Here is a 20,009-nt window from a genome sequence, read left to right as displayed (position 1 = left end):
CCCCTACCTTTTTCTCCCTGTACTCTCACTAGTGACACAAAAAAGCCAAAAAGTGACAAAAAGCCCTGGTGCAAAAAACATGCAGAAAAACAGCACTAAAAACCAACAGCTGCCTGATGTTAATATAGGTACACAGCAGCCTGTCAAATACCCTGAGAAAGGTGGGGAGCACTCCTCTCATGGTTTTTGTTTTTAATGTCATTTGGGCTAAAAGGAGACCGTACCTGACCCTGTAATATGAGGCCGTTACAAAAGGTAGTCATTCAGTTGAGAAGTTCTGCCTTAAAACAGGGAGCAACAAAATGACTGCATCTTGCTGGGTTGTATAGAAGTTGCCAAAATTAAGTCGCCTTCTCTAGTCTCACTTTGGCAGCAAAATACAGAACACTGGGCTATGAAAATTGTTACAACAGCCCCAGGCGCATTCTTTCTGAAACATGTACTTTCTAAAGTTTTTATTTTTTTATTTATTATTGAGACACATGAAAACGGACTCAGAAAATGAAGGCATAGATCAGTTTTACTGCATAGGGAACGCCGTAAAAACAAAACCCATAAAACTGTGGCAGAATATTTTTTTTTTTTCTAATTCCTCCCCATTTGGATTTTTATTTCCAGCTTGCCACTACATCATATGCAATTTTGAATGGTGCCATTAGAAAGAACAACTTGTTTTGCAAAAATAAAGCCTTGATATGGCTATGTGAATCGAAAAACCAAAAAGCTATAGCTCCGACAGGGAGAAAAAAAAAATAATGGTATTTGCAAGATCCTTAAGGGGTGAATAGGCAACAGTGACGTAAGACGTTATGATTACAGGATGAGTTCACACAGGAAAATATGGATTTTCCCTTTTTAGGTACACCACAAAAGAGGACCACAAAAGGATATCCATGGCATACCAAAACGTAAGTGCATTTTGTCGTTAAGGCCTCTTTCACACGACCTTTTTTATTTTTATTTTCATTTACGTGCCGTTTTTTGTGTTCCGTACATGGTTTGTATACGTAAACATTCATTTCAATAGCTCCGCAAAAAAAACGGACTGTACTCCGTATGCATTCCGTTTATGTATTTCCGTTTTTCCGTTCTGTTGAAAGATAGAACATGTCCTATTATTTCCTGCAAATCACGTTCCGTGGCTCCATTCAAGTCAATGGGTCCGCAAAAAAAACGTAACAGATACGGAAATGCATCCGTATGTCTTCCGTATCCGTTCCGTATTTTGAGAAACCATCTATTGAAAATGTTATGCCCAGCCTAAATTTTTTTCTATGTAATTACTGTATACTGTATATGCCATACGGAAAAACGGAACGGAAAAACGGAACCGAAACAGGAACACAACGGAAACAAAAAACAGAACAACAGATCCGGAAAAAACGGCCGGCAAGACACTGAAAAAGCCATACGGTCGTGTGAAAGAAGCCTTAATATGCATTTGGACCCTGATCTTGAGGTGGAGGTGAGGGGTAGGGTGTGAACAGGGTCTTGCAAAATACCCTCTCTACTTCATTATGTCACTTTTTTAGATATTAAATTCATATATGTTTACCAGTTTTCACATGGAAGATCCAATATTTCCCCTGAACGATAGATGTCTCCTGAGTACTTGCAAAAACATTCAGATGGTGGAATACATCCTTTATCTCTGATGTCATCAAACACAGTGCCTGGATATAAAAAGAAGACATGTTGGATGCTTCACTTGAACTTTAAGAGGTTTTCCGAGATCTTGATACTGATGACCTATCCTTAATGTCTAATCAGTGGGGGTCCTATAACCGGGAACCCAGCCGAACAGCTGTTTGAGAAGGTACAGGCACTCCTATGAGTACTGCGGCCTTCTCGCAGCTCACCAAGCACAGTGCCTTACATTTTATAATGGCTGTGCTTGGTATCACGCTCAGTACCATTGAATTGAATGGGGCTGAGTCACGATACCAAGCACAGCCGCTATACTGTACAATGTACGGCACTGTGCTTGGTGAGCACTGAGAAGATCGTGGTGCTCACAGGAGCATCGGTGCCTTCTCAAACAACTGATCGTAGTGGTTCCGAGTGTGGGACCCCCACCGATCAGATACTGATGACCTTTCCTGCCCTTTTATTTTCCAAAGGTGCTCTAAAAAATGAAAGGTGGAATCTGATTGGTTGCTGTGAGCAACTAACCCAGTATTCCTTTACACCAAGTTTGATAAATCTCCTCCAATCAGTTACCACTGCGTGGCCAAGCCCAAACAGGCTGCAGTATCTCAAGTCCTACTCTGCCCTATATTAAAATTAATGATATTTGCAAACAGCAAGTGAATAAAGATAATAATTTTCTTGGGCAGCAGATCATGCTTTGTGAACTGTGTTCTGCTGCCCAGAAACAATAAATCTGTATGAAGCAAGTGACTGCAGTAGACCTCTTTCATTCCCATACAGCAGAGGTGATCTCTGCATGTAAAGAAAGCTCTTTCCTTCACTGATGAGCAGGCAGTTATCAGAATGGAACAGTCTCTTTCCGATAATTAATTGCCTGCTCGGTTGGGTAGTGTTAATGTAGCAATAGAGTAGTGGTTTAATAAAGGAAAACTCTAGCTATTGAAGAAAAAATTTAATAAACACCTACCATTCGGACAAAAGCAACCAGTAACACATATTTTTATACAAGCCCCCGGCTCTTGATTGCTGCAGGTCTTCTCACAAGCTGAACCGCATTCTTTATATACCATGGTTCGTGGGCATTTTAGTCCTAAAGCAGGAAACAACAGTATAACTTTACAAACTCTTTGTGCTGTATGTAAACGAACAAAACTACTACTATTATTATTATTATTATTATTAAATATTATGGGACAATTTATTCAATGGAGCTGTACATATGGAAAAAGGATGTACAAACAAGTACAATAAACATGAACAAGATCATTTACAAACTGGTACAGAAGGAGAGAGGACCCTGCCTGCAAGGTCTTACAATCTACAAAGGAAGAGGGAAGCATACAGTAGGTGAGGTTAGAAGCTGCTCATATGGCAGTACAGTGGCATTTTCAGGTTTCTTTTGAGGGTTTCCACTATAGCTATTAACCTGATGTGTAGAGGGTTCCAGAGTATGCGGATACTCAGCAGAAATATTGGAGGTTATTGTGAAGACGTGGGTTTTTCAAGTTTATTTTGAAGGATTCCACTGTAGGTGAAGTCTGATATGTTTGGGTCGAAAGTTCAAGAGTATGGCAGATGCCCAGAAGAAATATTTGAGGTGATTGTGGGAAGAGCATATAAGAGTAGAGTAGAGAAGGAGGTCTTGTGAGGATCGGAAATTGTGTGTGGGAAGGACTCTGGAGATTAGGTCACGGATGTATGGAGGTTGTGAACAGTCTTTAATGTCATACTTAGTGTTTTGTTGTGAGATGGGAAAACAGCTCTCATTGTCTGAACACTGTATAGATTAAATTAAATAATTTGGACTGACATTCGTGACACTCGTACTGTCTAGTCATGACAGATCATTTCACAAAGTATGCAGTGGCTGTACCTACCAGAGACCAGACGGCATAGTCGGCTGCTGAAGCGGTCTGCAAACACTTTATTAAGGTGTTTGGGTGTCTACTGAGGATACATTCAGACCAGGGAGCATGTTTTCAGGGTACTCTACTGAATGAGCTGTACCAACTGTATGGGATCGAACAGTCCCACACCACCCGGTATCACCCACAGGGAAACGGGGCGTGCGAGCAGTTCAACTGCACCTTCCTCCAGATGCTGCGGACTCTGGAGGACAGCCAAAAGGCTTGGTGGCCCGAGTACCTACCTGAACTGACGTGGGCCTATAAAAACCGGGTACAAAGTACCACCAGATACTCCCCACATATGCTCATGTTTGGGAGAGCCAGACAGGAGATTGAAGATCTCCAAATACCCGATCCGATGGAGCCACCACCGAGAAATGCCACCGCATGGGTGCAAGAGCACAGCCGGCTGAGAGCAATCCACAAGGTTGTGGGGGAGCGCCTGGAAAAAGTGGTAAACCCTAAACCAAGATAAGTGCAGAGGGATGGGTATGCCCTGGGTGATCGAGTGATGGGCAAAGCCAAGCTGCCGTCTGGGAAGTTGGATGGGTGGTGGGAGGCGGTCCCATACACGGTGAAGAGGAGGGTAGACCCTGCAATCCCTGTCTATGAGGTAGAGCCAATAGAGACTGGGGGCCCTCACAAAACTTGCACCGTAACATGTTAAGGTGTTGTAATTTTGATGAGCCAGTGTGCATGGAGGAGATGCCTCCTCCTGCTCAGAGTTCAGAGAAAATACTGTTAGAGAAGAAGGAGGGGAAATGGTGGGTTGTCCCTGCCCCGGTACCCACAGAAGTTCCGGCCGTAGACGTTTTCCTGCCAGGAAAAGTGTTAAGCAGACAGCAGCTCTTCCCCCATTAGATATGCCTGATGTCCCCAGTGCTTCTGAGCCTATGACTCTGCAAAGGTCAACGAGGCCCAATGCTGGTGTCCCCTCACAGCGCTATGCCCAGGATGAGTTTGTATGGGGAGGGTTTCTGAATACTCTAGTGGGGTGGCATGTGAGATAGGGAAACAGCTCTCATTGTCTGAACACTGTTTGAATAGATTAAATCAAATGATCTAGATTGACATTCTGCTGTTTGGCCACAAGATGCTGCTGTTTCCTAAACACAGCTGACAGGCTGCATATAGAAACATAGAATGCCCAATATACCATCTAGTCTGCCCAATATACTGAATACTATGAATAGCCTCTGGCCCTATCTTATATGGAGGATGGCCTTATGCCTATCCCATGCATGCTTAAACTCCACTGTATTTGCAGCTACCACTTCTGCAGGAAGGCTATTTCATGCATCCACTACTCTCTTAGTAAAGTAATACTTCCTGATATTACTTTTATACCTTTGCCCCTCTAATTTAAAACTATGTCCTATTGTAGCAGTTTGTAGTAGTTTTTCTTCTTTTAAATATTCTCTCCTCTTTTACCTTGTTGATTCCCTTTATGTATTTAAACATTTCTATCAAATCCCCTCTGCCTCGTCTTTCTTCCAAGCTATACATGTTAAGGTCCTTTAACCTTTCCTGGTAAGCTTTATCCTGCAATCCATGTACTAGTTTAGTAGCTCTTTTCTGAATTCCCTCCAAAGTATCAATATCCTTCTGGAGATATGATCTCACTAGTGCTCTATAGAGCGGCATGAGCACCTCCCTCTTTCTACTGTTAATACCTCCCCTAATACATCCAAGCATTCTGCTAGCATTTTCTGCTGCTCTATGTCATTATATTGCACTTATCAACATAAAATTTTAGTTGCCAGATTTTTGACCATTCCTCTAGTTTTCCTAAATCCTTTTTCCATATATTTCCATATTTATGAGATGGAGTTTCAGAGCCTGGAGAAGAAAAGGAAGCAGCCACCTTAAAGGAAGCTGAGACTGAGGAACTGTGTCAGCAGAGCATCCGACGGCATCCAGGTGTGGAAGCATACCTCAGTGACCAAAGCTGCAGCTAAATGAAGCTGATCATGTCCAAGACCCTGATCCTGTCCAGAGGAATGGGGATTGCTTCCAGGAACGCAGAGCAGAACCCGGGTCGGTAAGATCGTGCACACACCTCATTACAGTGTTGGTGCCTACAGACTGAGACCAGGCCTGTAGTTAGTTAGTTAGGGTCTCTGTTTGTGTCAGGCCACAAGTGTTACTACTGTTCATTGCAAGGACTCCATAACTTAAAGTAACATTTCACATTGGAGAGCTGATAAACTTCCCACAAGCTCAAGCCAGGCAGGTGTTTTGCTCAGGAGGAATGCTCAGGCACATTCTATAAGACTAGTTATGGGAGGTGGAATACTGTAGAGCGTTGTAAGATTGTAAGCTGTTGTGCTGCACCGCAGGCTAGCCTGTACCACACACCCAAACAGTTCTTGTTTTTTAGGGTAATAACAGATAAGGTGTGGAGGTTTAGTCATGTCCGCCAGTAGGTAAATTGCCACACTTTCCTCCTGTATCCATCGGAGAGGCCAGTGTTGTGCAGCACAAGGGTCTCAGCCTTCGGGCTGGGTGTATGTAAATTTATGTTAAAAATTATTATAGTAGTGTGACCCGCATACACTAGTTGTGGACCCAGGTGTTCGGCCCACCTATTAGGGTGCTTTGATGCCATGTGGTGGATCATGCTGGTGGTGTTGCAGTTGTTAGTATTCATGCCCCTGCTCATTTTGGTATGGCAAATGACAATTCTTTTATCGTCCAAACTTTCCTTAAAAAAGCGCCAGACTGCCGAACACCTACCTCTTGGCAAGGGAGATTTCCACAAGGGGGTGCTCCGGGAAACAGTTGGTGTGGCCCGCCTTCTCAGTTTTGCCACCCCACTCCCTCTTCCAGCCTGTTGCAGTGTTGCAGATCCCTACCCCTCTGTACTGCTGTCCTCGCTCGGCTTGCCACCTTCCCAGATTGGGTCAGTGATTTAATTGGTCACCACCTCCTCTTCCACTTTCTCACTCTGGTTATCCTCCTGACTTGTTGACCTAACAAGAACCTCACTTATTGACAACTGTGTCTCATCCTCATCATTTTGAGATACTAATTGCGTTTGACTTATTGGCAACTGTGTCTCATCATCATCATCATCCACCTCATGAAGGACTAATTGCTGTTCCCCACCGTTATCTTTTTCTGACTGTGGATGCTCAAGAGTTTGTGAATCAATGCATGTCCCTCTTCAAGCGGGCTTGGCGAGAGGGCCAAATCAAGGAATGGCGCTGAAAAGAGCTCCTCAGAATATCCGAGTGTGTGATCACTTGTTTGCCAAGACTCTCCATGGTGGGAGGAAGGAGGATTAAGGTGAGCATTCTGTTGACCAGACTCTTGGCTACTGAGACTGGACTTTGTGGAAGACAGGGTGGTGCTTAACCGACTGGAAGCATTATCTGCTGCAATCCAGTTGCACTGGTGTGAATTGAAGAGTGGTCTCCTGTGCCGCTCTGCAAACTGGGACATGAAGCTAGGTATCGTAGATGAGTGCGTTTCTTGTCCTCTGGCAGCAGAGGACCCCGCCATGGCCACGGCCTCTGCATGCACCATCAGCAGCCGGGCCACTTCCTCGTCCCTTACTGCTCGCCTTGAGCAGCAAATTAAATGGTTTATGCTTGCAAGTATGTCACACGTACAGTAGCGCAGGTTTTGTAAGTGTATGTGCAAATATATTAAACTGAATGTCACAGATATTTAGGATGCACAAATGTTATACAGGTAATGTAGCGCAGGTAATGTCACTGTCACCAGCAGCCATAAAATTAAACTGAATGTCACAGATATTTAGGATGCACAAATGTTATACAGGTAATGTAGCGCAGGTAATGTCACTGTCACCAGCATCCATAAAATTAAACTGAATGTCACAGATATTTAGGATGGGCAAACGTTATACAGGAGATGTAGCGCAGGTAATGTTGCCAGCGGCGAAAAAATTACACTAAATATCACTGATATTTCGGATGCGCTAACGTTATACTGGAGATCTAGCGCAGGTAATGTCGCTGTCACCAGCGGCCAAACAATTCCACTTAATTTCCCAGCGCAAATGTAACACAACCGATGTAGCAGAGGTTGTGTCACTGTCAGCAGCGGCCAAACAATTGCACTCAATTTAGCGCAGGTTGCGCTAATTATATATATGTCCTTAAAAGGAATTTTGGGTTTCTATCACCTTTCACCAGTAAACCCTGTCTAAAAAAAACAACTATTCCTGTCCCTACACTATCTGTCCCTTCTGCTGCAGCTCTCCCTGACTAAGACTGAGCCAAACTACGTGTCATTGGTTGCTATATAGCACCTGATGACACGTTCCGGCCAGCCAATCACTGTAATGCCAGTAACCAACATGGCTACGGCATTGCAGTGAGTGCCAGTACCTCTGTGCATGTTTATTGGCTGTGTAGCAGCCAACAAACGTGCGGGGAGGAGATTCGAGCATCACGCTCGAGCACATTCAGTGTTCGGCAGAACACTGCGATGTGCCGAGCATCGTGATTGCTCGAGTAAAAAACTGTTCAGCCGAGCATGCTCGCCCAACAGGATTGTTTAAGGTCTACAGCAGGGATCAGCAATCTCCAGCATTCCAGATGGTCTAAAACTACAAGTCCTAGAATCCTCCTTTCATTTCTATGGGAAATACAAGAACAGCCAATTATTTGTGCATGCATGAGTTGTAGTTTCAAAGCAGCTGGAGAGCCGAAGGTTGCTGATCTCTGCCAACAGTTTTAGGATATTCATAGATCCTTAGGATGACCTAGTTTCAAAGAGGAGGTGGATAGCATTGACACTCTTTAGCTAAGTAAAATCAAATAAATGGGTCTACAGCACAGTGGTTAGCACTGGTTAGTCCTGGGCTTTAATCTGATCTATGGCAACTTCTGTTTGATCTTTGTCTGTTTTTCTGATCCTAACATGTTAATTGGCCTCTTAGGAAAGTGACCCTAATGTGTCTGAATGGCCTTTGACACAGACCGATAATCAGCTGATAGAGCACTCATTTTTTTAAAGTTATTCCTGACTATTACCCCTTGTATAAGTACAGAAGGACAGTATGAAAAAAGGATTTGCGTGTTACTCATCTTGTTGAAGGTAAGTATTGCCAGTTCATTTCCAAAAAGGACTTCTTAATTAAGATGATAAATGACACGTTTCAGGCCCGATCTGGCCCCTTCATCAGAGACATGGAAATATCACATAAGGACATTTAAAACACAAGAATGTGCCAAAAATTGTAATTCCCTTTCTATCTTGCATTACCTCATGTAAATAACCTGCCATCAGCTGATAAATAAGCAGGATCTTTTACGCAGGCATAAAAATGTTCGTTTGTCTGCAGCATATCTCTAGGATGTGCTGCTGACAATATTGTCAATGATCGTTGATACGAGCGATCATATATAGTGAATGAATGTTCGTATGGCTGCTTGGTGCTTGCTCTGGGCAGAAGTCTGCCCATGTAAAGGGACCCTTAGATTTGGGGATTTGATTGTGAGCTTCACTGGAGAGAGAAATCAATGTGAGTGAATATATTCTGTGTCCAGCAATGCTGAATTTGTAAGCACTATATGAGCTATGGAACATGTAAGTCATCGTATTTCAGGTACTTACCACAGATTTGTGGGCTCCTCCAGTTTTCTGGCTTTCCATTAGCATTGGCGCACTGTTTGGAGAATTCAGACAAGGTGCTACAGATGCAAAACAAAGCCTGACTCTCACTACTGTTACAAGCACAGCTGTCACTTTCACAGATCTGTAGGTAGGGATTTATATCGTAGTGTGCAGCACAGTTAGACAGTTCAGGACTGTGCAGTATTGCACATGCTTTATGCTGAAAAATAGGGAGAAACACATTTTGGTAATTTTCATCTGTCACTTTACTATGATGTCATAAAATATACAGTCTTTCTCCCCGTTCCAGATATTACCTATTTCTATACATTCCAGCAGCCCATGTATTTATGCAAACAGTCCGTTAGGATGGTCGCTGGTAACAGATTCCCTATAAGCCATATGTTTATCAGTTTGATAAGAATTTAGCTTAAATGAGTGTTTATGAGCTACGCCACCCTGAGAAAGAGGAGGAGCGAAACGTGCGTCGGGGTGCGCTCTTTGCCAGACCTGGGTTTGTTCCATCTGTGCCTCCTATCAACTCTAGGTAATAAGTTATATTATATTATTTTCTTATTCAATGTTTATTACTACTATTGTTGTCCCTCCATACTGCTTATGGGCTAGCTATAGGTGCTGTTATTTCACCCTATTTTCTGGCTCCTATTTTGCAGTTGTTGTATGTTTATCTGTGGGGGTTGGAGGCTTGTACGTCTATTGGGGGTAGGGTTTATATTGCCTGCTCAGTGCAGCATACACTGTTTCCCTATTCCCCTTTGGATTTTTGGATTCATTTACCCAGAGTCAGGCGGCTGAGCTGCTTATCGCAGTGCTTGTCTGCACTGCTGCTTCTCATTTTCTCATTGCCTATGGTCTGTTGTTATATTTATTATTTAATAAAATATTTGTGTTATAATTGTACATGTGTGTCTTTTGTTTCAATTGGTTGTGCTATTTGTATACATGCCAGCAGCCCATGTATTTATGCAAACAGTTCGATAGGATGGTCGCTGGTAACAGATTCCCTATAAGCCATATGTTTATCAGTTTGATAAGAATTTAGCTTAAATGAGTGTTTATGAGCTATCAGAAGTTCAGAGATAAGAGCTACACATTGAGCCATCAGAACAGCTCCATGATCCGGTTAAAATAGAAAACAATATTCTGCAAATACACTGAAAGTGAAGGCTGTAGAACAAAAACGGTTGAAAATATTTATCAAAGACCATTTTGAAAAATGTTTTTGGGCTCCAAAAGGATAGTGTTGATCGAGCGCCATAGTGCTTGGGGGCTCGGGACGAACACATCGGGATATAATGGAAGTCAATGGGAGAACCCGAGCATTAAACCAGGCACCCCCTGCTCTGAAGAGGGTGCCTGGTGCATAGCAAAAGGTCAGAAATTGATGGAAACATCTGCAAAATGGTTCGGAAATAGCATGGTGAGGATGTCTGGATGCATCTTGGACTCCCAGGTCGCTGCTGGGAACGATGTTGTCCGAGTAGTACGCCACTTTTACAGACTGACAATAATATGCACAAAACCTAAGATAAAATCGATTTTAGATGAAAAATTGTTAGGAAACATTCTTTCATGAACATTTACTTGTATATAAAGTGCAAGCGCTGCCAAAAATTGCAAGGAAGAGGCACTCGGATACAACCTGTATATCACATAAAGGAGGGCCTCATTCACATTGTTGTACAATTGTTCATGTAGTAGGACTCCTACACTCATAAAGCCTATGCATCAAGTGAAAAGGCTGCCAAAAATTACAAGGAACTGGCACTCCAATAATCCCTTTGTTACACATAAAGGAGGGCATCATACACAACCTTTAAAAATTATGATTGATGGACTGCTGGTGACCCTCAAAAATATTTGGAGCAAGGGCCTGCTGATCTGACCATCTAAAACATTATGGGTGAGGGCCTGGTGCCACTTTAGAGACTCTAGATAACCTGGGGCTGATCGCACGTCCCTGTGATGGCGAGATGATCCATTCGGATGTTTGGCCTATCAACTTTCGATGTTATTGTCAGCGCAAACCATGGTGACTACGGGTAACGGGGAATCATGGTTCGATTCCGGAGAGGGAGCCTGAGAAACAGCTACAGCTACCACATCCAAGCAAGGCACCATGCGTGCAAATTACCTATTAGGTATAATTAGGTGAGGGACTACAGGTGATCTGACCCTGTAAAAGATTTTAGGTGCGGGCCTGCTGGTGAGCTGACCCTGTAAAAGATTTTAGGTGCAGGCTTGCTGCTAAGCTGACACTGTAAAACATTGTAGGTGAAGGCCTGCTGAGGAGCTGACCCTGTAAAAAATGATATGCAAGGGCCTGCTGGTGAGCTGACCCTGTAAAACATTATATGCGAGGGCCTGCTGGTGATCTGACCCTCTAAAAAATTATATGTGTGGGCCTGCTGGTGAGCTGACCCTGTAAAACATTATATGCGAGGGCATGCAGCTGAGCTGACCCTGTAAAGGGCATTATATGTGGCGAATGAGCATGTGTTGATATGATGGAAGAGGAGAAGGAGGATGAGAAAAGGAAGATTCAACCATATACCCTTGTTTGTGGTGGAAGGGGTGCATGGGAATACAGTGTATTCAGTACATTATAAACAACACATTTTAAGCGCCTTTATGTTCATCAGCTTTCCTCTGGTGGAGTCGAGAAGTCATGGTCAATCCAGTCCTTGTCAGCATTTTCAGTTGACAGATACGCTTTTCTGGTATAATGCCACCAGCAGCTCTAAATACCCGCTCAGACAAAACACTGGTGGCAGGGCAGGCCAGCTCCTCCAAGGCATAGAGCGCCAGTTCGTGCCACGCGTCCAGCTTAGACATCCAGTAGTTGTAAGGCACTGAGGGATCATTGAGGACGCTGACACGGTCTGCTATGTACTTCTTCACCATCTTCCAAAATGTTTCCCTCCTTGTGACACTAGGCCATGCATCAGGGTGAGGGTGCTGGCGGGTTGTCATGAAACTGTCCCAGGCTTTGGAGAGTGTTGCCCTGCCTCTGTTGGAACTGCTGTGTGTTCCCCTTGTCTCACCTCCTCGGTTGGCCAAGAAGCTATGGACTCTGCCTCCACCGTTGTCAGATGGAAATTTGTGGAGCAATTTTTCAACAAGGATCTTCAGGTAATGCACCTTTTTGCTCTTCCCCTCCACCAGAGGAAAGAGAGATGAGAAGTTCTCCTTGTAGCGGGGGTCGAGGAGGGTGAACAACTAGTAATCCGGGTACAACTAGTGAACATCCAGTAATCCCGATAGCGGGAAATCAGCCTAACATGAAGTCAGCCATGTGCACCAGAGTACCAACAAGCAAGACTTCGCTGGCGTCATCAGGAGGATCACTCTCAATCTCCTTATCCTCTTCCTCCTCTTCTGCCCATCCATGCTGAACAGATGGAATTAAACTTCCATGGGTACTACCCTCTGTAGCAGAGGCAACCGTCTCCTGCTCCTCCTCCTCCTCTACATCGTCCAGTTTGTGCTGAGAAGACGTACTGAGGGTGGTCTGGCTATCTCCCTGTGTAATGTCTTCCCCCATTTACACCTCTTTCACATGCAAAGCATCATCCTTAATTGTGAGCAGCGAGCGTTTGAATAGACACAGAAGTTGGATGGTTACGCTGATAATAGCGTTTTCGCCGCTCAACATCTGTGTTGATTCCTCAAAGTTTCTTAAAACCCCAGAGAGGTCAAACATCCATGCCCACTCCTCACTTGTGAATCGTTCCAATGTGTACTCACGTCGCATAACAGCCGGTGAACTGGCTATTTCAAGCGTTGCTGCAGCATTGACAGACCACCTGAAGCTGTTGATGACTTGTGGAAATGTGCACACACATGGCGCACCTTCACCAGTAGCTCAGGCAAATTGAGGTAGGTTTTGAGAAACCACTGAACCACAAGGTTGAACACATGAGCTAGGCATGGGATGTGTCTGAGTTTGCCGAGCTCCAAAGCCGCCAACAAGTTACGGCCATTATCAGACACATTCACGCCTGGTTCTAGGTTGAGTGGTGAGAGCCACAGCTTATTCTGGTCTCTTATCCCTTGCCACAGCTATGTGGCGATGTGCTGTTTGTCCCCTAAGCATATCAGCTTTAGCATGGCCTGTTGCCGCTTCCCCACTGCAGTGCTACATTGCTTCCAGCTACCGACTGATGACTGACTGGTGCTGCACGCAGATAAATTGGAGGTGGAAGTGGAGGAGGAGAAGAAGTGGAGTTTGGAGCCACAAATGTAGGTGCTGGCGGAAACCCTGATCGATGTAGGGCCCATGATCCTTGGCGTCAGTAGCACCTGGGCCATCGCAGGGTATGACTCACTCCCGACCTCCACAACATTCACCCAGTGTGCCGTCAGGGAAATGCAGCGTCCCTGGCCGAATGCACTTGTCCATGTGTCCGTGGTTAAGTAGACCTTCCCAGTAACTGCGTTGGTCAGGGCACGTGTGATGTTGCAGGACACATGTTGGTGTAAGGCGGGCACGGCACACCTTGAAAAATAGTGGCAGATGGGGACTGCGTAACACATGACGGCCCCCGACATCAGGCTGCGGAAGGCCTCAGAGTCCACAAGCCTAAATGGCAACATTTCCAGGGCCAGTAATTTGGAAAGCTGTGCATTTATTGCTATAGCCTGTGAGTGAGTGGCTGGGTATTTTCACTTGCGTTCAAAGGCCTGGGGTGAGGACATTTGGACACTGCGCTTGGACATGGAAGTGGATGTGGTTGCTGATGGTGCTTGCGAAGTTCCAGGTGCATGGCGGGTGGCATCCGGTCCTGCGCCTTCAACAGAGGATTGGCCAGCAGGTAACATAGGGGTAGAGAAGGCAGTGGTGTGACCCGCAGACACAGATTGTGGACCCAGGCGTTCGTCCCACTTATTACGGTGCAGATGCCATGTGGCAGATCATGCTGGTGGTACTTTTCTTTTGTCGCACGCACTTTCCTCATAAAAGCGCCATAATGTGAAACATCTACCCCTTGGCAAGGGAGATTTCTGCAAGGGGGTGCTCCGTGGAACAGTTGCGGGCCTGTTTGGTGTGGCCCACCTTCTGCGTTTTGCCACCCATTGCCTCTTCCAGCCTGTTGTGGTGCTGCAGATCCTTCCACCTCTGTACTGCTGTTCTCACTCAGCTTTCCACCTTCCCAGGTTGGGTCAGTGACCTCATCGTCCACCACTTCCTCTTCTACTTCTTCACTCTGATCATTCTCATAATTTGTTGACCTAACCACAACCTCAGTGATTGACAATTGTGTCTCATCCTCTTCATCAACCTCTTGAGACAGTATTTGCGGTTGACTCATTGGCAACTGTGTATTATCATCATCCACCTCATTAAACACTAATTGCCATTCCCCACCGTCATGTTCTTTCGACTGTGGATGCTCAAAAAGTTAGGAATCAGGGCACTAGATCTCATGTCCCTCTTCAAGCGTGCTTGGCGAGAGGGCCAAATTAAGTAATGGTGATGAAAAGAGGTCCTCGGAATATCCGAGTGTGGGATCATTTGTTTGGCCAGACTGTACATGGTGGGAGGAAGTAGAATCAGGGTGAGGATTGTGTTGACCAGACTCCTGGCTACTGAGACTTGAATTGGTGGAAGAGAGGGTGGTTATGCAGGACAGGTACCATAGGTAATGTCACTGTTCGCAGTGTCTATGGAAAAAAGTAGGCTGGATGTCACTGATATTTTGGGGATGCACACACTTTAAACAGGAGATGTGGCACTGATAATTTAACGGTCCGCAGCGGAAACCGTCTACGTAAAAAGTGCACTGGATGTCACTGATATTTTAGGGATGCGCACAGTTTAAACAGGAGATGTGGCGCGGATAATTTAACTGTCCACAGCGGCCTATTACATGGTATTTAGTTTAGGATGACCTAAAAATATATATTGCTGCTGTCACACACAATAGTCCTTACAAGGACTTTTGGGTCTCTGAAACATGCTCTTCCTATGCTCAGCTCTCCCTGACTGCGAATGAGCCGATCATGCGTCATTGGGTTCTATATAGCACCCGATGAAGCGTTCCGGGCAGCCAATCACTGTAATGCCAGTAGCCAACATGGCTACTGGCATTACAGTGAAGAATGTACTTACCTGCACGTTTATTCGCTGCGTATCAGCCAAGAAATGTGTGGGGAGGAGACTCAAGCTGAGTACCGTGATGTGCCGAGCATCGAGATGCTCGAGCCGAACAGGTGTTCAGCCGAGCATGCTCGATCATCACTACAAAAGGAGTAAAAAAGAATGATAGAAAATAATTGATCCAAAGGTGTTCATAGCCTTTAAAGAACAATTTTGCCAAGGACATTTAAAAGCTAAGTGCATCAGTTACCAGCCTTGATTTCTTATCCAACAACCCGTTCACTGAAATATATCCAGCTTTGCTCAGCTCATTCTGTACCTCCCATAAAATATAATGGATTGGAGTTATAGTACAGTGTTAATCTCTTAGCAGCTTCCACAACATTGATGCATAGTAGTTGGTTACCCCTTCTACTCTAATGAATATGAGGCTAGAGAAGATAGTGGTACTATTAATATTTGTGACTCTGGACCTGGAAAAATGTTGGCATGAGAATCTACTGAAGTCAATACTCCACTTAAGTACTACAGTATACGCAAATCATACCTTGGTCAACGAAAGTTGTACCAATCATTTAGTGTTTGCATGCAAAATAATAATAAAATCATAATTGGAGAGATTTTCTGTACTAATCAAAATGTGTCAGTATTCTGGTGCAAATTTGGACCATACATACTTTGCACCACAATGTTTCAGTCTACTTTCACATCTGCATTTTCCTTTCCTGTATTGAGATCCGTCATAGGATGCCAATACTGGAGGAAAACACTTCAGTTTTGTCCCCATTCATTGTCAATGGGGAGAAAACTGAACTGAACAGAACGGAGTGCACCAGAATGCATTCTGTTCTGTTTGGCTGCATTCCCCAGACAGCCAGAAAAACTCTGCAAGCAGTGTTTTTCAGTGCATTATGGGATGTGGAGCAAGACGGATCCGGCATGAAATACATTGTAAGTCAATGTTGCCGAACCTGTTTTCGGACACAAAAGAAAACAGATCCGACACCCATTAACTTACAATAGCTATTTCAGATATAATACAACTGAATGTGTTCATAACGGATGCAGCCGGTTGTATTATTATGATGGAAGCATTTTTGCTGATCCATGATGCATCCAGCAAAAACGCAGATGTAAAAGTAGCCTTAGACACTCTTTGTGACTCGCTTGACATGAGAATGCGGTTTCTCTAGAAATAGCTGTGGCTTCTCTGGAAAGTCATTTTGCACTCGAAAATTCACCCAAAAACTTTTTGGGGAGGAATAAGTGGTGTAAACTTAGTGGATACTATAAGAAAGGTTTTGTAACCATAAAAATGTTTTGGCTCTTTTGTTGGTGTAGTAGATTTTGTGACAAATTTAAGACACATTTGGGACATTTTTTACTGTGTTATACGCATTTTGTATTTACAAATGGGCAAGCATATTTTTGGGTGGAATTACATTTTTAGCCCGATTTATGTATTGGAACTTTTTTTAAAAGTTGCATAAAAAAGTTGCAATTTAATGAATGGCATGTCACATTTGGTAATTTTGTCATATAAAAATGCTATTAAAAAACAGGCACTCCAAAAACGTGGCTTCGAAATATTATGCTCATAATTAGCGTTGAGCGAATCAAAGTATCCGAAGTGGACAATCTGAATTTCAGGAAATATTTGATTCACCGCAAAGCCAAATTTCCTCACTCTTTGTGGTTTTGTGGTAAGTTTTCCTGAAATTGAGGTAAAAACGTACTCACTTCGCTATTTTAATTGCAGAAACCGTGCAAAATCTTGTGCAGGGCTGACGCACGCGTCACCACACTGGCCGGGCATGGTGACATCATCAGTGATGATGTCATCGTTCCAGCCAGAGTGATGACGTCATGAGATTTTGTGCAATATCTTCAATCAAGATTGCCTCTCTGTGATCAAATGGATAAGGTGAGTATGATTTTTTTAAACCGGATAAGCCCCTGAAGGGCCTTAATTTTAATCTCAGATGCCGAGATCAACAATGATCGCTGCATCTGAGAGGTTCAATGACGGGATTGCGCCCGCTACATACAAAGGAATGCGATTTGCGACAAAGTAATTTGTCACAAATTGAATTTCTTTTTGAAATTTGGCAAAGCAATTGAATAAAATTTTTCATAACGTCGCTCATCTCTACTCATAATACATTACCCCTAAGTTTACACTGTGCTACTTTTAAACAGTATTAGTAAATCTCCCCATTGTATTCGTTAATAACATATACATGTGTTTGCAACTTACAGCATTTTTGCAGTTTGGTAAAATTGGGGAGCTGCTTTGCTCACAAGCTTCTCCAGGAATTTCTACAGAGTTTTTGGCCAAAAAGTCTTCTATACTTTCCTGGTCCTCTGTGAAACAGACATATATATTAGTAATTATAAAATCATGAAAAATATTAGCTCCAACCTTGTCCAATACTAAAGTCTAGTAATAAAAAATTAAAAATAAGTGGTTGTTTATGTTGCGCTCTGTGCATCCCTGGGGAAAATAGACATGAAAAATTCTGAAGAATCAGAGTGCTGTGAAACGTGTCCCCCCTTTCCTAATTTATATATACAACTCTTTAGGGGGAGGGAAAATTTGATTGCAGGCACTGTTACTTCTACGAGTGGAACATTTGGTCAACAGAAAATGTTATGTGACTGCCATAGACTGCAGGAAAACGGGGCATTGCAGATAAACAATTACTAGTGATAACGTAATTTTTCCTATCATTTATTGATGAAAACTGCAAAACCAGAATACCTCTTTTAAGGGAACCTGTCACCAGGATTTTGGGTATAGAGCTGAGGACATGGATTGCTAGATGGCCACTAGCACATCTGCAATACCCAGTCCCCATAGCTCTGTGTGCTTTTATTGTGTAAAAAAACTGATTTGATACATATGCAAATTAGCCTGAGATGAGTCAGAGCTTGAAAATATGACTCTTCTCTGGTCACACAAGTAAGATATGACTCTTTTATGTTAATTTGCATAAAAGGCAGGAAGTAAAAAAATGAATAATACTTATTGAATTTGTCTGCAAATGAAATTAAAAGTGTAATTTATATGTTTAGGGTAACACAATGAACATTTAGAAACGCTCAGTGAGGGTACCACAGTAGAGGTGACAGGTTTCCTTTAATCTCGGGACTGTGGAAAGACTAGCAAGCTAGTAGAGCATCATTTATGACTACCTGATGTTTATATATGCATCAATCAGTCATAACGTTTAGGCAGCGCTTCCAAAAGGCCCACAACAAATTTGCGAGTTAATGGAGGTATTACCTTTAAATTCTAGCAGCCATTGACTGTCATGGGTGGACAGGGTTTCGTAAACCTAGCTTCAAACCTTTGACAGGTAAAAAACAATTTTTTCATGCTGAGTTACATTAAAATAACATTTAATGGTGGTACAATCCTTTTAAGTGTTTGTAGGAGATCTCCTATATATTTTTCATTTTTCTTCATTAGGTACTTCTATATAGATGTGTAGATGAGCTAAAGCAATGTCATTTTGACTTTATGATCATCATCACTGAACTGAAAGGACTTTTCTTTCAGTTTAGGGGTGTGCAGAGAGTGAGCACGAATTGGGATTTGAACACCTTCCCGACTGCCAAATGGCTATATACGTGCTAACTGCACATACCCAGTGCAGCTAGCACGTGAATAGACGTCATGGCAGCTCTTTAATCCAAGCGCTGCAAAACGCTTGGATTAAAGCTTCTGTCCCTGCACTGCTGCTGTCATGGACAGCATACAGTCCAGTAATGCCGGCAAGGCACCAATCAGAGTGGTCCCTTTCCTGAAATTGATCCGATTGGTTAGTAAGCAATCGGATCGCGGCAGTGTTAAAATGCCAGTTTCATGCTCTGATCTGCTCTCTGCAGATCAGAGCCTGAAATTAGGCGCTGGCTGCTGTGTGCCCCCCGATATGTGCCCCCCAATCTGTGCCCCTGATGTCTACCCTGGTGTCCATCTGCCCCTTTATGTCTTCCCTGCTTGCTGTTTCCTCCATGCTCTGCTCTCATCTTTGCCGGCCCTGCCCCCATTTTGACCCTGCGCTCCCCCCCTGTGGGTCCCCCTGCTCCGCCCCCCTGCTCCATGCCCCTGCTACTTGTTATGGCGGCGGCTCTGTTCCTGAGCCGCCTCCATCAACAGAGAGTGTCAGCTGTATGCTGACACTCTGCTGTAACCCCTTAGATGCTGCTCTCAGCGGCATCCAGGGGGTAAACAGAGGGAGGGGGCTCCCTCTCTCAACCACCGGGCTGCAGCGCTGCGATGGCAGCGCCTGATGGTTGCCATGGCATAAAGTGTAATAATAAATGATCAAAAAAATCATATGTGCCCAAAAATGGTACCAATAAAAACATCAACTCTTTCTGCTAAAAACGAGCCCCTGCACAAGACAATCGGCAGAAAAAATAATAATAATAAAGCGTTCAGAAAATGGAGACACAAAAACATAACTTTTTTTTCCAAAAATGCTTTATTATGTATAACTGAAACAAACAAAGAAAGAAAACATATTTGGTATCATTGTGTCTGTAACAACCTGCTCTATAAAAATAGCACACAATTTACCCTGTCAGATGAATGCTGTAAAAAAAAATCTAAATGGTGCCAAAACAGCCATTTTTTGGTTACCTCGCCTCAAAAAAAAGTAATATAGAGCAATTAAAAATCATATGTACCCCAAAATAGTACCAATAAATCTGGCACCTTATCCCCTAGTTTTCAA

At 43.6% G+C, this 20,009-nt stretch overlaps 1 protein-coding gene across 1 annotated transcript in view; it reads right to left on the bottom strand.

The window, feature by feature from the left end:
* LOC122920024 (mucin-2-like) overlaps positions 1 to 20,009 on the bottom strand; it is a 354,839-nt gene that overhangs the window by 285,149 nt on the left and 49,681 nt on the right. The window contains exons 5-8 of the mRNA XM_044269233.1: positions 17,525 to 17,631; positions 9,147 to 9,366; positions 2,618 to 2,740; positions 1,556 to 1,673 (exon numbers count right to left, since the gene is read on the bottom strand). Of these exons, the coding sequence (XP_044125168.1) occupies positions 1,556 to 1,673; positions 2,618 to 2,740; positions 9,147 to 9,366; positions 17,525 to 17,631 (568 nt within the window). The remainder of the gene's footprint in view (positions 1 to 1,555; positions 1,674 to 2,617; positions 2,741 to 9,146; positions 9,367 to 17,524; positions 17,632 to 20,009) is intronic.

The sequence above is a fragment of the Bufo gargarizans genome, chromosome 10 (assembly GCF_014858855.1).
Source record: "Bufo gargarizans isolate SCDJY-AF-19 chromosome 10, ASM1485885v1, whole genome shotgun sequence".
In the NCBI taxonomy this organism is placed as follows: Eukaryota; Metazoa; Chordata; class Amphibia; order Anura; family Bufonidae; genus Bufo; species Bufo gargarizans.
Note: the sequence above shows the minus strand (reverse complement) of the source record. Positions and strands in the feature narration are given on the sequence as shown.